The sequence below is a fragment of the Gambusia affinis genome, linkage group LG07, assembly GCF_019740435.1.
Source record: "Gambusia affinis linkage group LG07, SWU_Gaff_1.0, whole genome shotgun sequence".
In the NCBI taxonomy this organism is placed as follows: domain Eukaryota; kingdom Metazoa; phylum Chordata; class Actinopteri; order Cyprinodontiformes; family Poeciliidae; genus Gambusia; species Gambusia affinis.
Window position 1 is genome coordinate 16181702 of NC_057874.1, and position 14839 is coordinate 16196540.

Genomic DNA, 14839 nt, shown 5'->3' on the forward strand with positions numbered 1-14839 from the left:
CTAGTTCCGACCTTTTGATACAAGCCCCAACAAAATGAAGATTGGTGTCGTGTGAAATGTGCTATATTTTGGTTTATTGCTTCATGTCTCATGATTCTGTCTTTAGGTAAAAATTTAGAATATATATCTATATACAGTTTTGGGATTCCATTAATCCAGCTTGTAAAATGGCTGCTGTAAAACTTTTACTCTTGTAAAACTTTTACTCTTGTCAAACATACTTGAACAAAATGAATGTAGAGGAAATCAAAGATGATGGTTTGGGCTATTTTTCCTCCCTTGCATTGATGGAAGAACTATGGCAGTGTTTTACAGGGTTCCATCTGTCCATCTGGGCTGAAACATCTGTCCATTATTAGGGAGAAAACATTACAAAAAGTATTCATGCGCTTTGAAGTTTTTCACTAAAGTTGAAGTGGTAGAAATACTTTTGTAAGGTACAACATCTCAGAGAAACATTTTCAGCACTTCTAATCCAAGGCATTAGTTTCGTCTTCACAGATGTAAGCCAGGAAGGGCACATGCACTTGCTTCTAGAGCTGTCATCGGAGCTTTTAGTACTACTTATGACATACTAGTTGGTTTGTTTTCTTTGCAAAGACAGGAAGGAAACAATAGAAGACACCACATAATGGAGTTCTGCTTTACTGCCGTTCAGTTTCTCCATCTGAAAGCTGTCAAGTCCTAATAGATGAATTGAATGCAACCCACTGGTATTTGTTTTTGGCACCTAAAAAGTGCCTGCTAATTTTCTATATTTTTTTTCTTTTTAGCACCAAATGTCTTTTTTGCAAATTTCAAGTGACAAAAAAATAATTACTGGTATTACAGTACATGGCTATATTGACCTGAGATAACTCTAGAAATCAAGTGTTTAAAATCTTCTGCCAACCAGCTGGAAAAATGGGCCCTGTATGAACAAATGTCCATGTATGGTGACAGATGGGTTTGGATATTTTTGAGAATATTCCAGTAATCCTCCAGAGAGGAGTGATTAGTTAGTTGCAGTGAGATTTGAGTTTGTGGTTTGGCACAGGCACTTTGTCAACCAGATTGGGTTAGGTGGTCAGGCCTAACTCCTGCTCCTATTGGTCTCAGCCGCATGGACACCCTCTGACTGGGACATATGCCAGACTGGTGGCGTAACTAGCCTGTACACGACTAACCAACACCTTACCAACCTGCAGAAAGCGTGAAAGAGTACAAACCCAAGTGTATTTAATTTTTTTTTTCAAAGCCCAAAAATAAGGAAAAGCCCAATTTCTGCCAACTCTACTAGATGTGCGTAGCTTTATTTTTGTTTTACTTTTACAGCATATCCAGGGATCGTTACCCACTCCTTTGCCTATCCTATCTACCCCTCAGTGCATTGGGGGGGATGGTAATCCATTCTTCCCATATGTTCGATAGTGACGGCGGGATTAGGCAGACCCTGCAAGAGGATTAAGGCTTCAGAGTTTGGGTCCCCGTCTATCTGTCCTCCTCTCTAACCGTCCCACCCCCTCCACCTGCTTCTTGCCGTCTCCTCGTGCCGTTCAGCTCCTCTCCCACCCTTCTCGCATCTCCCTTTCCTCCCCTGGGCAAGTATCCAATCTCTGGAGTGTTTTAGCTGTTGAATAAGGAGGGAGAGGGCAGATCATCATGGAGGTCATTTCTTCTTTAATTTAACACGGTAATGGATATTTCTGCTGCCCGTGTGAATTATTGTTTGTCTTTGTGGGATTTAGTGTTGATATTTCAATGGATGTGACCCAGATTTTGCAATGAAAAGCCTCAGACAGAAAATTTGTCCATGTGTTGCTTTTCTTCCTTACTCATCACCTTTCTCTTTTTCTCTCTTGATATCTTCTTCTTCTCCTCCTTCTTTCCCCCCAGTGTTGAGGGCTGTAATTGATATGCCAACGGCAATAAATCAGCCCGGCTTTACAGTGGGAACGTTATCTGAACGGACAGGTTCAGCCTCTTTGGAGCGGAGGCTGAGAGTGCAAGTTAGCCAGCTCAGCTTCACTAACGGCTTACCTCTCACCAGCCTCTGGATTTTTAACAACATGCAACCATCTCGCTTGTCTTTAAAATCAGACGGGGGTGGGAGGAGGAATCCCTTCCCTCCTTTACTTTCAATTTATTTCCCAGTTTCCAATTCCTACTGGAACAGCTTCCTGTCCTGTCAGTTGATGGGATGTGCCGATATTAAATCCAATCATCTCACCCCTTTACAGCCTAGTGTCTCTAATGCTTTCTCCTTAATTGATAAAGGCTTCGGCTCCCCCAATTCGTTGATTCCTAATTCCTGAGGCAGGAGATGGGCTCATGCCCAAATGATTGACATGTTTTCCCCCGATGGAGCCAAATATGATTCGCATCCTTCCTCCAGTGCTCTTCCCAGCATTTCCTTTAAGCTCTGGAGGAAAGTGAAATTGAAGAGGGTTTTCGAGAATAAGAGTGGGGAGAGAAAATAGGAAAATTTTGAGTGAGAGGAATGTACGCAAGAAGTCGAGTCAAAACCTCCATTTACAATTTAACAGAATTCCTGCTCAGTACGGAAGGGACAGGAATTTGTTTTCTATATCTTGATTGAAGCATGGCAACCAAAGGTGGAGTACTGAGTAATAGTTGTATATCCAAACTGTCTCATTAACAGGAGGCTCCATCCACTCATTCATATCCCAACCCATCCCAATGGTACCCAATGCTTATGAAAGATTTTTTTTTTTTTCGTTTTGTAAAAAAAGAGGCAGAAAGGACTTGGAACTGGGTAACTCAGTCTGGACTCTTCACAGGCAAAATATGTAGGAAACTTAAGTGTGTGAAGAAGGGGACTGAGGATTGAGGGTGAATGTTCCTCAGGGTCCATTAGTAAGGACATTATCAGCATGATTCCATTTTCCATCCCATATCCATCATCCCCTCTCACTCTTAAAACGTGTTTCATTATGCCTTATTGCCCAATAGATAAAAGCAGCCACAGACTCCAGATGCAATTTGTCGTTAGATTCACACTCTCTTACATCAAGCTATGCCTGACCTAAATGAAGAGAAATTACAGGAGGGACATTTTTTTTTCCCAGGTTCTCTCGCATTCTTTATCAGGCATTAGCTGGCGTTTTCTCTCTGCCTCATTGTGTCTTTGCCTCTCTTAGAAATGACAAAGGAAAATGAGGCAGCCGGCCTCCTCACACGCTGCCACGCTTTAAATTGACATCTGCTCTCATCGCGCAGCGCGACTGTACTGTTGAACAAGATTTTTTTTTTTTTTTTTTTTTTTTTTTATAGGCCGGCTCGTCACTTTATTGCATCTGCCTGTGCCAAAGAGGCCATGATCCGCGTCAAGTCGTTTTAATCTCACAGAGTGGAGAGTAGCGGTATATCTGATAATTGCACCTCAGGCCCTTCTGTCTGCAGTTTTCTTGCTGAAGTGCCTCATTCTACAGGGCTCCCCTGATGTTTACTTCAAGCAAAGGCAGAGTTGATTTAAAATGCTGTTGACATCCATTTTAGCCACTTTTACAGAGCGTGCCTTCAGCTTTCTACTGCTTTTTTCCCTGTCATCTAGTTTTTCTGTTTCATACAAATGAGTGATTTTCAAGGTGAAGTGTAAGATGACAGAGCTAGCTTTGTGCCAACTGAGTGTTGACTTACTGTTGCATGGACTAACCCTTCTGCTCTCTTCCGTTCTCACCTGTTATTTACACTGTGCAGCAGAGTGACTAATGCTCATTTCAAAGATGGCTCTTGTAGAGGTGTTTCATTGCCTTACTTATTACCCAACTGCTTTCTCAACAAATTTGTTTTTTTTTATTCAGCAGATTGAGGCCTCTCACCAGACTTGATTAACAGATTAGCCTTAGATCTGCGTGCTTAATGACTAATAGACAGTTTGCTTTGCTTCTTTTCTTTTACTATACTTTTCTAAGCATTCCTTTGCCTATCTGTCCACTTACTTTTTTCTGTTGTGCCTAGAAATCAAATAATCAGAGATCTGAGATTCAGTTTTGATGATGTAGCTGACAAAGATTTTAGGTGGATCAAACAATTTTAAGACTCCAACAGCCTTCATGATATATCTTTCTATGTTCTGTTATTAATTAGTTATATTAAGACCAGAGACAATGATGAGCAGTAGATGTTGTGTAACAAAGAATAGCGCAGTTAGCAAAATTCATAGAACTGAGGTCTCCAAATGTTTTTGAGTCACTGACCAGCTTGATTTAGCAGAGAGTACATGGTGCAACATTGTTGCCCAGGAGCAAGAAGGTCATAGGTTCCAATCCCAGCCTGAGGTCTTTCTGCATAGTGTTTACAAATTCTCCTTTTACATCTGTAGGTTCTCTCTGAGTAACTCAGCTTCCTTGCACAGCCCAAACACATAATGTGTTACTCTAAAGTACCCTGAGTTTTCAAACTGTTTGCACATGGTTGGTTGTTCTGTGTGTGTCTGAATTTTCTTGGTGTGTGTGCTGCATAGAAAGGCACAACAAGGGACTGGAGTTGTGAATTAGCTTTAGCTATGTACTCTTTGTGCATTGCATCAGCTGGAGACACTGTTCTGTTGCTGTGTTTGACTGCATTGTCCCTGTGAAATAATAAATAATACAAACAAAATAAAATAAAATAAATAAATGAACTGGTGACCTGTCTAGGTTGTACCCCAACATCAAGGATAAGTGGGTGCAGGCGATGGGGTGAATGAACATTTACAAAATTACAAAAAACATAAAACATCATCATGTCTGTCAGCGATTTCTGTAATTTCTCTCTTACGTTTTGATATCCATGAAAAAAATGTTCGTTGTTACCCTTTGAAACAGCACACTTCTTTATCGGCACTGAGTGCCAACAATATGTTGTAGTTTGCCTTGAGTAAACCTTTAAGCAAAATAAATGTTTGCCAAACCCCTACTCTTCAGTTTTCCATTTGAGCTTTGTTGAACAGGCAGGCACTACAGTGGATAAGGGAACAGAGCCAGATGCATTACAGCATGGGCAGTTTTCAGACTGTCTTTAAGTGTTTAAAAAAAAAAAAAAAAAGAACATTTGCGGAGTTATTGTAAGCTATTAAGATAATATGTATGCATTAACGCCATGTTTAAAGGTTTATCACTACCATAAGTGTGAGATACTGAAAAACATAAAACATTTGCCGCAGAAGTGAATAGTAAAGCGATTTTTCCATCTGTATATCGGACTGGATTCTCTCAGCCCAGGAAACAGTACGAGATCATGCTGCATTGCTGTGACGTTTTGGCTGCTATACAACTCTGATGCCCATTTCTAGCCCATCAGAGCTCCATAGGTAATTACAATATGGAAAAACTTGTTACAGTACAAACCATGACAGGAAAAGCTTTAAGCAGACCAAGCTATAAATTGCTCGCTGTCAATGCTACAATCCCCAGTAGCAGTTTTTCCAAGAACAAATCTCCAACAGCGGCACTGTAACACTGAAAGTTATGAAATATTAGTAGATTCAATGTTGTGAGTCCATAACTCATGGCTATACTCGAATTCTGAGCTTTTAATAATCGACTCCTGGCTACCTTGCATTTTTGCCCATAATTCACTGCAGACACATTTGCCTTCCTGACTTGATTTGATATTACTTATGTTTTACCAAGGCAAATGTCAACCTTGCTCTTTTCTCATTTATCTGTGTAATCTTTGTCATTTTTAAGCCTCTCTTTCTCCTTGATGCCTAATCAAAAGGACATTTTTTTAGACTCTAACATATTTTCTCTTATTTGCTTTTCAGGGCTGCAACCTTGTGCCTCTTTGGATGATGTTCCTGATGACTGCTCACAGCATTGAAAACAGGACAGTGGATCAATAGGAGTTTTGTTTCTCCTTCCCTGGTCCTTCTCCCTCCCTCAAGCTCTCCTTTCTCATTCCTTAGTAGCAGAGGAGGCAAAGAATAAAATCCTGACTTGGATCTAAGCAGCAAAGATTGTTCTCCTTCTTCCTTTCTCCTCCCCCGCCCCCCAAGCCTCGCCGCTGGACACTTCAGATATGTGTCCTCTTTCTCGGACATTAGCCTTCCCTGGCCAGGGGAACTTGCTTGTCCTGTTGGGGATTTTACTCCTTATGGTCCCGTTCCTCTCTGGAGGTCAACCCCCACCCTTCAAACGGTTTGCCCCTGCTGAGCATTTTCTTACACATCTAGCCATCCACAACAAGACTGGAGAAGTCTATGTGGGAGCTGTCAATTGGATTTTCAAGCTGTCCAGAAACTTGACTAAACTGCGTAGCCACATGACTGGCCCAGTGGTGGACAATGAGAAATGTTACCCTCCACCCAGTGTCCAGTCCTGCCCTCACGACCTGGCCCAAACCCCCAACGTGAACAAGCTGCTCCTGATAGACTACGCACAGAACCGTCTCATCGCCTGTGGCAGCACCTCGCAGGGCATCTGCCAGTTCTTGCGTTTGGATGACCTCTTTAAACTTGGTGAGCCTCACCACCGCAAGGAACACTACCTCTCCAGTGTGGCGGAGTCAGGGACAATGTCAGGGGTCATCATAAGCTCCCCTCAAAGTCCTACCAGCAAGTTATTCATTGGAACACCTATTGATGGAAAATCTGAGTACTTTCCTACCTTGTCCAGTCGCAAACTCATGGAAAATGAAGAAAATGCGGACATGTTTAGCTTCGTCTATCAGGATGAGTTTGTCTCTTCTCAGCTTAAGATCCCCTCAGACACTCTGTCCAAGTTCCCTGCCTTTGACATCTATTATGTGTACAGCTTCAGCAGTGAACAGTTTGTCTATTATCTGACAATGCAGCTAGATACCAAACTGACCTCACCTGATGCCAGTGGGGAGCAGTTCTTCACCTCCAAAATTGTTCGACTCTGCATGGACGATCCAAAGTTTTACTCCTACGTGGAGTTCCCCATTGGCTGCACCAAAGACGGGATAGAGTACCGCCTGGTGCAGGACGCCTTCCTGGCCCGACCAGGCCGGCAGCTGGCCAACTCTTTGGGGATTTCCGAGAATGAAGACATCCTTTTCACGGTTTTCTCTCAGGGTCAGAAAAATCGGGCAAAGCCACCCAAAGAGTCTGCATTGTGCCTGTTCACTCTGAGGAAGATCAAGGAGAAGATCAAGGAACGAATTCAGTCCTGCTACAGGGGAGAAGGGAAACTCTCTTTACCCTGGCTGCTTAACAAAGAGCTCGACTGCATCAACTCAGTAAGCTCACATATTTGTTTTTACACATTTTGTTGACTAGATTTGGCTTGAGATTTTGTTCTGACAATCTAGATAAAATTATTAGCATTGATAAGCACAGATGTAGTAATTTAAGCAGTGAGAAGAAATTGCTATTCTTGACGCTAAATCTGATTTGCAATTGTGGAATATTAACAGTATCTGGCTGTCTATCTCTCTTACTGCTGTCTCCCTTACTTTTTTATTCTTTTTTTTCCCTCTGTCCTCCAACAAACTCTTGGAGTGTTGATTCACTCAGACAGGGGACATCATTAGCCCAGTCCCCTGGATTTGTGAACTGTCACTCAGGAGGAGCACCCAGACACATCCACACTCTCGCACTCAGCATGATTCAGTGCTTTGCAGAGTTAGATCCTGGGATATAGTGCAACTTAGACTTGTTTTTCACCAACTGAGCCTCAAAGCATGGCCTTGCATGCATTACAAAAAACGCTGCTTAAACAGACGCATACTAGCGACTTTACAACACCGAAGGAGAAGAGATATACCAATTAGACCTCACCTATAAGTCAACATATTTCAAATGTTACAACATGAAATGCACATAAAGCATTCAGCTTGTGTTGCATCCAGTGGAGTAGGATAATTTAGAGGATTGGGAATGTTTGCCTTTGTTAGTCTTCATTAGCATAAGGGTACAGATTTGTGATAAGTAACGTGAATTTCTGAAAGTGCTGCGTTTCATCTCCTTTACCTCACTCTTGCTACATTCTGTAAAATTACTGGAGATGCTGTTTTTTTCCTCCCTTTTATTTTCAGTTCCTTTTTTATGAGACTGTCTATGTTAAGGCTGTAAAACAGAGGATGTCATTTATTTCCACTTGATTAAACTGAACTGTTGGTGGTCATTACTGGATGACCTGGTTCTATGTCACACAGGTCAAACAACCTCACTATTTAGATATACAAAGATCAGAATCATATCTATGTTCTGGTTTTTGTAAAACATTTTCTTTTTTATGCTAAATTTACCCATTTCTGATTTCCTAGGAATGATGTAAAGTTCTAAGAACAGCATTGAAAGCTTTTTCTTCTAATCTTCCTGCTACTTGTGTTAAATATTTTATATATGAAATACTAACAAGTTGACCAATTCTTGCCTTTATTTAACACAAAGGAATAAATTTAAATTTGAACAATTGTCAGACCATATGTTCTTACCAAATTTAGATGTGAAATTTGAGCTTGATTTGGAAATTTCATGAAACCCCAATAAATTCTCAATCAAATGCAGATCTATAGATATTTTATTGGATTTTCTTTCACTACAAGAATTTTCTTGTTCACACACACCATGCCATTAAATTAAAAAAACATTTAATGTTTTTACTGCTGCAACCTTCATGTTTGATCCCTGCCACAGATTCATTGATCCATTTACTCATAAATTCACAGATATGCATCACTCCGTCCCTCCTTTACTCCTCCAATCCCGTTCTGTACGGCTTGTTACCATGGTTTCTGAGCTTTTGGTGAGGATTATATCCACCAATAATTTGTCACTCAGACAACCTCTTAAAACCTGCCGTCCCTTGAAAACCGTCATCAATGACAATGTAATGGCTTCACAAAAGAGCTGACTAGCTGACCCCAAGACCAGCAGCAAGACCTAGGAGGTCAGCGTCAGGTTAATGATGTCTGCTCCAGTGCCCCTTAAAACTGACCTAATTTCAGCTGCCCTAAACAGGCCTAGACCTCAGCTCCACAAAAGCTTTAATCTGAGATAATTTTTCAGTGTGGAAACAGGGACTGTGTGAAATAACTTAACCAGCCAGCAGTAAAACAGAGTCAATGGAACGAAACATCAAGTTGCTTCGTCTTTTAAAAATAAGTCTGAGTATAACATCTCTTTCTTTTAAACGTAGTTGTAAAATCTGATCATTTTTGCTATAATTATATTTCAACTATCACTACAGTATATTTATAAAGGTTCTACAAGAATAAATAATTAAAATGGTTAAGAGAGCATAAGTGGAATTTGAATAAATTACTACTTACAGATGTTTGAGTTTCCTCCACAGATTTAATTAATTTTCATTACCTAGGTAATAACACTCTGAAATGCTGTACGCACTGAGTTCAGCTTTGCCCTGAATGCTTTTAGATGTCAGATGGGAAAAGAGCCTAAGCCAGAAGTACTACAGTGTTAGGAACTTACATAATCTCCAATGAAAGAGCACTAATGACAGAGTATGTAGAGTGTACTTTCTGTACACCTTATGAGGTCATTCATGCTGTCTGGTAATATTATGTTCCTGGCATGACTAAATGAAACGTACAGCTGCAATTTCTTACATTTAAGACATGTAGTAGAGTTCAGACTGCTGTTGAATAAATGTAAGATGGTGGTCAAACTACTCCCATTAGTAGTTCGTATTGGGGCAGAGATGTGACGTCACACAATGTGCCAGAAAAAAAGTTGCTGTAAAACAGGGTTTTAGTTTTTACTGTTTTTAAAATTTTGCTTTCTCTGGCTTCATTTGTAAAATACCCCACAAGTACTTAAAATAGTTACGTTTTTGCTCTTTATGTATCTTTTGCATAGAAGAGTGAAAGTCTGGCAGTTGTTGTTTCCTAATTAAAAAAGCGAGAGAACTTTTGAGTTTCCAAGCTGACAATAAGGTTTCGAGCACATGCCTTGATGCATGTCTAATATTTAGTCGAGTCGCCGTTCTGAAGAGACCTTCAGAGAGGCATAGGATGTGTTGATTTGGACCCCTTATCACAACCTCCTCTGTTACTAAACATGTGCACTGCAATGGATCTAGGGGAATTTTTAGGTGGAGTTATAGTTTGTGTATGTATGTAAATATATATATATATATAGATATATATATTGAATACTTTAGTGTTAGTCTTATGCAAAAACAGTTTGAGCACAGATAAAAAGCTAACATACAAATCTAATCTTTACACCACAGTTGTGGTGTAAGCTCTTGAAATTTTAAACTAATGCATGAAACGGAGTCCCAAAAGTTCCCGCCGAACAACCTGAGCAATTGAATTGCAGTCTTAACAGTGTGGGAAACACTCCTTAATGCTGAGGGTGAATGTTCTCAGGTTGACCCTGCCATGGTGCAGAGGCGAGGGCAAGGCAGGGCTGGTTTGTGGGTGGTGGGCTGGACAGGCATGGACAGCTGTTAACCACAGAGCCATGATTGATCACCAAGAGCACCATCAGCCTCCCGTGTGAAGCTTAGATCAGCGTTGTATCATCATTTCTTGCCTGTGGCCATCGTCAAGCTGGTGTGTTCTACTGTCGCATTTGCACTTTATCTGCTTTTGGTAAACACAAATCTTCAGGCGCAATAGACGCAGGTCTGATAAAATATGTTGCATAGCATTTAGCACCTCAGCTCTGCTACCAGGTTATATTTGTCTCCTGTTTGTGTGCAGTGTTGTGGGTGTTTGTGTGCGTGTGTAGGTCTTGTTTTGTCTCTGAGCTTTATTAGTGAACCCCTGACCTTCTCCCCAGTTTGAGAGTGGATCAATACGAACCATTTCCACAAAAGGAGAATGAGAGGGTGGAGGCGAGTCACTAAGTTAGGAGTGAGCGAGTAGGAGAGATGACTGAAAATATGGGAGGGAGTGCAATGGGAAGGGAAGCAGGAGAGAAGAATCTGTGTAGAGGTGAGAGCATGAAAGGATGAACAGGAATGTTGCAGAAACGAAACAAGTGAGGCAGCCAACCAAAAGGAGAGAGAGGTGCAAGATGTAGGTGGAGATAAAAATGAAAGAACCAGAGGGAGTCCGAACCAGAGGAAGAGTTGGATGCCAAAGAAACCCGTATAAGAGAGTTGAGAAATTTGAAGTAAGGAGATAAGGATGTGAGGAAAAAGAAGTGAAAAATGAAAGTGATCTTTTGGAGACAACTAAAGAAAAAACCCAAAATCAGTTTGTGTTGAATTAAGCTAGTTATGTATTTGTCAGCAATGAGGCTCAATATTTAAGTGTAGAAATCTTTGATTTGCAATTGTGAGCAAGGCATTTTTATTGTAATTGTACAGGGGCTTTAAGATTATTGCATAGCAAACAGAGGGATGACCGAAGGTGAGGTCACACAGTGTGTATGAGAGAGAGAGCTGTGTGTATTACACAGCTGTGCAGTTCATTAGGATTTTACTGTTTTTTCAAAACTAAGTGATTAGAAAGTTAATATTCAGTGCTGAACGAAATTGGTGTAAATTTGATCAATGTCGGTCATCAGCTTATTTCTCTGTGTAGCTCTGTTTTATGCAATCAGTCTAAAGTCTCAGAGATTTATATATATATATATATATATATATATATATATATATATATATATATATATATATATATATATATATATATATATATATATATATATATATATATGCATACATATATGAACTGACTCATTATCAGTTTTGGCTGCTGTCCCACACTGTTTTCAGTGAGTAATGAAATGTCACAGTAAATGTAATCAGTCGTCTTATAAAACATAAACACAGAATTTAATATTTCATATTTGAAACTTACTAGACAATAATAGACACAGCACAGCAATCAGAACCATATTATAGTTTGTCAGTTATGTATTGGCCATACATGACCCACACATTTTGGAGTAACCAAATTAGTTCTGCTCTTCTGAGCCAACACTCTCAGGCCACAGGATCTTCTGGCTCTGATCTCAGTGTTACCCCACTGCTGAATCACAAACTCCATGAAACATATACAGTAATTGATTAATTGGGGGGTTTACACTCTGAAAAATTTATAGATAAGATGGGCCTTAAGTCACGTTTCTTGTGATTTGTTTTGCTTCAGTAAGAGCTGGTTAACTTTGGATGTAATGTCAGATTTTTCACCATTTTGACCTAATAAAATTTAGAAATTAGTGGAGAGACTGATTATCTCTTCTTCGATTAAGATGATCTTTTATCTTCGGTTCTGCACAAATATATAAAAACAAAACAAACCAAAAAAGCTAAACCACAGCCAAACAAGGAGGGAAAAGCTGGGGAAATAACAGAGATGGACACGAGAAAGGAGGAATTGATGAAATGGACTAAGAGGAAAAGCTTTGCAGTGGAGGAAAAGAGGAAACGACAAACAGCCAAGGAGGGAGCAGCAAGCCTTTTACAGCCAGTGTGCTCAGGAAGGAGAGAGGCAATGATTCACTGGCTGAGGGGAGAGCAGGGCCAGAGGAAGAGTGATGGCCTCAGAACTTTTTTTCACTGCCGCTGCCAGGAACAGCTTGAGAAAAGGGTGGATGACAGAAAGAGGGAAAGGAGAGGAGGAGAGCGTGATTGAACACTGACTGCCGCACGAATAATATCGGTGTCCCTCACCTGGCCAGCGCTCTGTCCTCTTCAGCCATATGTCTTGCCGTCATGTCAACCCTCGGAGTGTGTGTCGGAGCCCCTTTGACAGGGTGTGTGTGTTTCCAATGTAGGTGCCATACTAATGAGGGCTCAGAAACACACATCTTTTTGTGTGTCGGTGAAATATTCTGGGTTGAGGCAGTCATAAAGCCTCTTTGCTCTGGGGGTTACTTTGTAGAAAATACATTTTTACTCTTTAAGTAGTGTTTAATTTGGAAATGAAAAGTAACAAGATTTTTTTATCAAGTTGTACAAAGTTGAAGAAAAGTGTATCTGAATGAATCATTCTGGTGTTCCTTATTCTTGGTGAATTTAAATTTTTCGTCTGAATGACTAAAGATGTCATGCAGACTGTCAGAATCCAGAGCTACCAATCACTGTCAGACCCCAATTGTAATATGTTCTAACGTCATGCTGACAGTAAGGCATTGTGCAGCTGGTCTTTCCCTCCTATGGCAGTTAATATATCCCCCGTTCTCATGGGAAGTGCCACTCTTGGCCATCTTTCTTCTTGTTCCAACGGATTACTCAAACTGTCACAGTGTTTTCTCTTGATTACAAGATGGATGGGAGAGTTCTGAACTTTGGCACAAGTCATGGCATCAATCAGGGAATCAACCCTAGAAAACCAGTTGGTTTTAAGTAAACGTCTTTTAAGGCCTGGTGGACCAGCTGTTGTCTGGCCAGCAGTGTCAAAGGTGAGATTTTGAAACTAAACCTGAAATCAATAGTTAGGATGTCTGTTTCTGTTTAAGATTAGATTTACTCATTAGTTTAGTGTCACATGCTATTTAAAATCTTATTTCTGTAATGATATTGTGACACGGCTAGTTAGATAATATGCCAACTACTTGTTAAAAACCTATTATTTTAAGAGCACCATAAATTTAAGGCTTTGAATGTGGAGATGTTTAGTTTATTTCACAGGGACCAAAGAAGCAGAAAGTACATTTACAAGAAAAAAGAAAGGTTCAACACTAAAAACTAAAATTGAAACTTTAATTTTCAAACACATTAAATCTTTAAAAGCTGCATCTACGTTTAATTTTACTTTATTTTGAACTAGTGTCATTCTGGTCCTGAGAATGGGCAATTACTAAAGTTTATTGTCCTAGGAAAGTGTTATTGTCATTATTAATGATGTTTGTAGGCCCCAAAACTAAAGGATAACCTTGTAAATTCTGCTTTTTTCCACCTTCGGTGCCATTGGAACATTAATAAATATCATTATTTTTGAATAAATGATTATGTGGAGTTGTTTTATTCAGTATCCCTTTTGGTAATGGCCTTGAATTAGATTAGCTTTACTTTTAAGAGCATCATGTGTGTTCTTTGGACTTTAGTTGTATGCAGTGAGATGTAGCCGTAACCATGGAGTCTATTCACAAAAAATACCACCTTGAATTTGTACATTATTGATGCTCATTATTTCTATAAATACCACAAAACATTGTGATAAAATTCTAAGTCCATATTGCCCAACACTTAATGGCACCAAATAACGTGCCAACTGGTCTGTAACTACAGGTAAAGGCATTATTAAAACCTTTTAAGAACCTGGCAATATTGAGCGATTTTCTTAATCTGTAGTTATAAATTTAAGCCATGAATATGTGAAGTTAAATTTCTTCTGTAAACGCCACAGCTCCAGTTAAGCCACAGGTTTTTCTTCATTTTTGTTTTAGTTTGAGTTGATTAGAAAAGCCGAGTCAAAAGCAAATGATCACATCTGAATCTGGTCTCTGCTTGCAGCAGAATGGAAGACGCAAACACTGAAAGACATCATTCAAGGTGTAGCTTTCAAAGGTTTTCTAGAGGGCTTTCTGTACTTTGACATTTTTATTGAGGCACTTATTTGAAGAAATTGCAAGTTAAAGTAGTATTTATTTTCTTGAAACGGATTGTGTTCTGTATTAAAAAAAGGAAAAAGAAACAAGTTGAGGTCACTATCTGGATTACCATTTCACAGCTAAAGCAAGTAGGAATTGACTGTGAGACCATCTTCTAACCTGATTAAATCCATCATTAAGGATATCATGTAATGAGTGTAACGCTCTTGTGGTCTTTTGTAAGACACCATCTAATTTCTGTGGACCTAATCTAAAAGGATATGGCAGCAAATGTGTTTAAGTAATTAAACCTGATTAATTGAGCCAGAGTTGATGAAGAGATAATTGACAGACCAAATGAGTCGGGCAGGGAGACGTCAGTGGAGCGCCATCCTTTAAAAGTTATTTCAAACTAATGAGCTTGGATCATTTAATATC

The 14839-nt window shown here is 39.8% G+C and overlaps 1 protein-coding gene across 8 annotated transcripts in view; it reads left to right on the top strand.

Annotated features, from left to right (window-relative positions):
• LOC122833397 (plexin-A1-like) overlaps window positions 1-14839 on the top strand; it is a 228391-nt gene that overhangs the window by 46688 nt on the left and 166864 nt on the right. For all 8 annotated transcript variants that reach the window (XM_044120874.1, XM_044120868.1, XM_044120875.1 and 5 more), the window contains exon 2: window positions 5750-7185. In XM_044120874.1, the coding sequence (XP_043976809.1) occupies window positions 6004-7185 (1182 nt within the window). In that variant the 5' untranslated portion in view covers window positions 5750-6003. The remainder of the gene's footprint in view (window positions 1-5749; window positions 7186-14839) is intronic.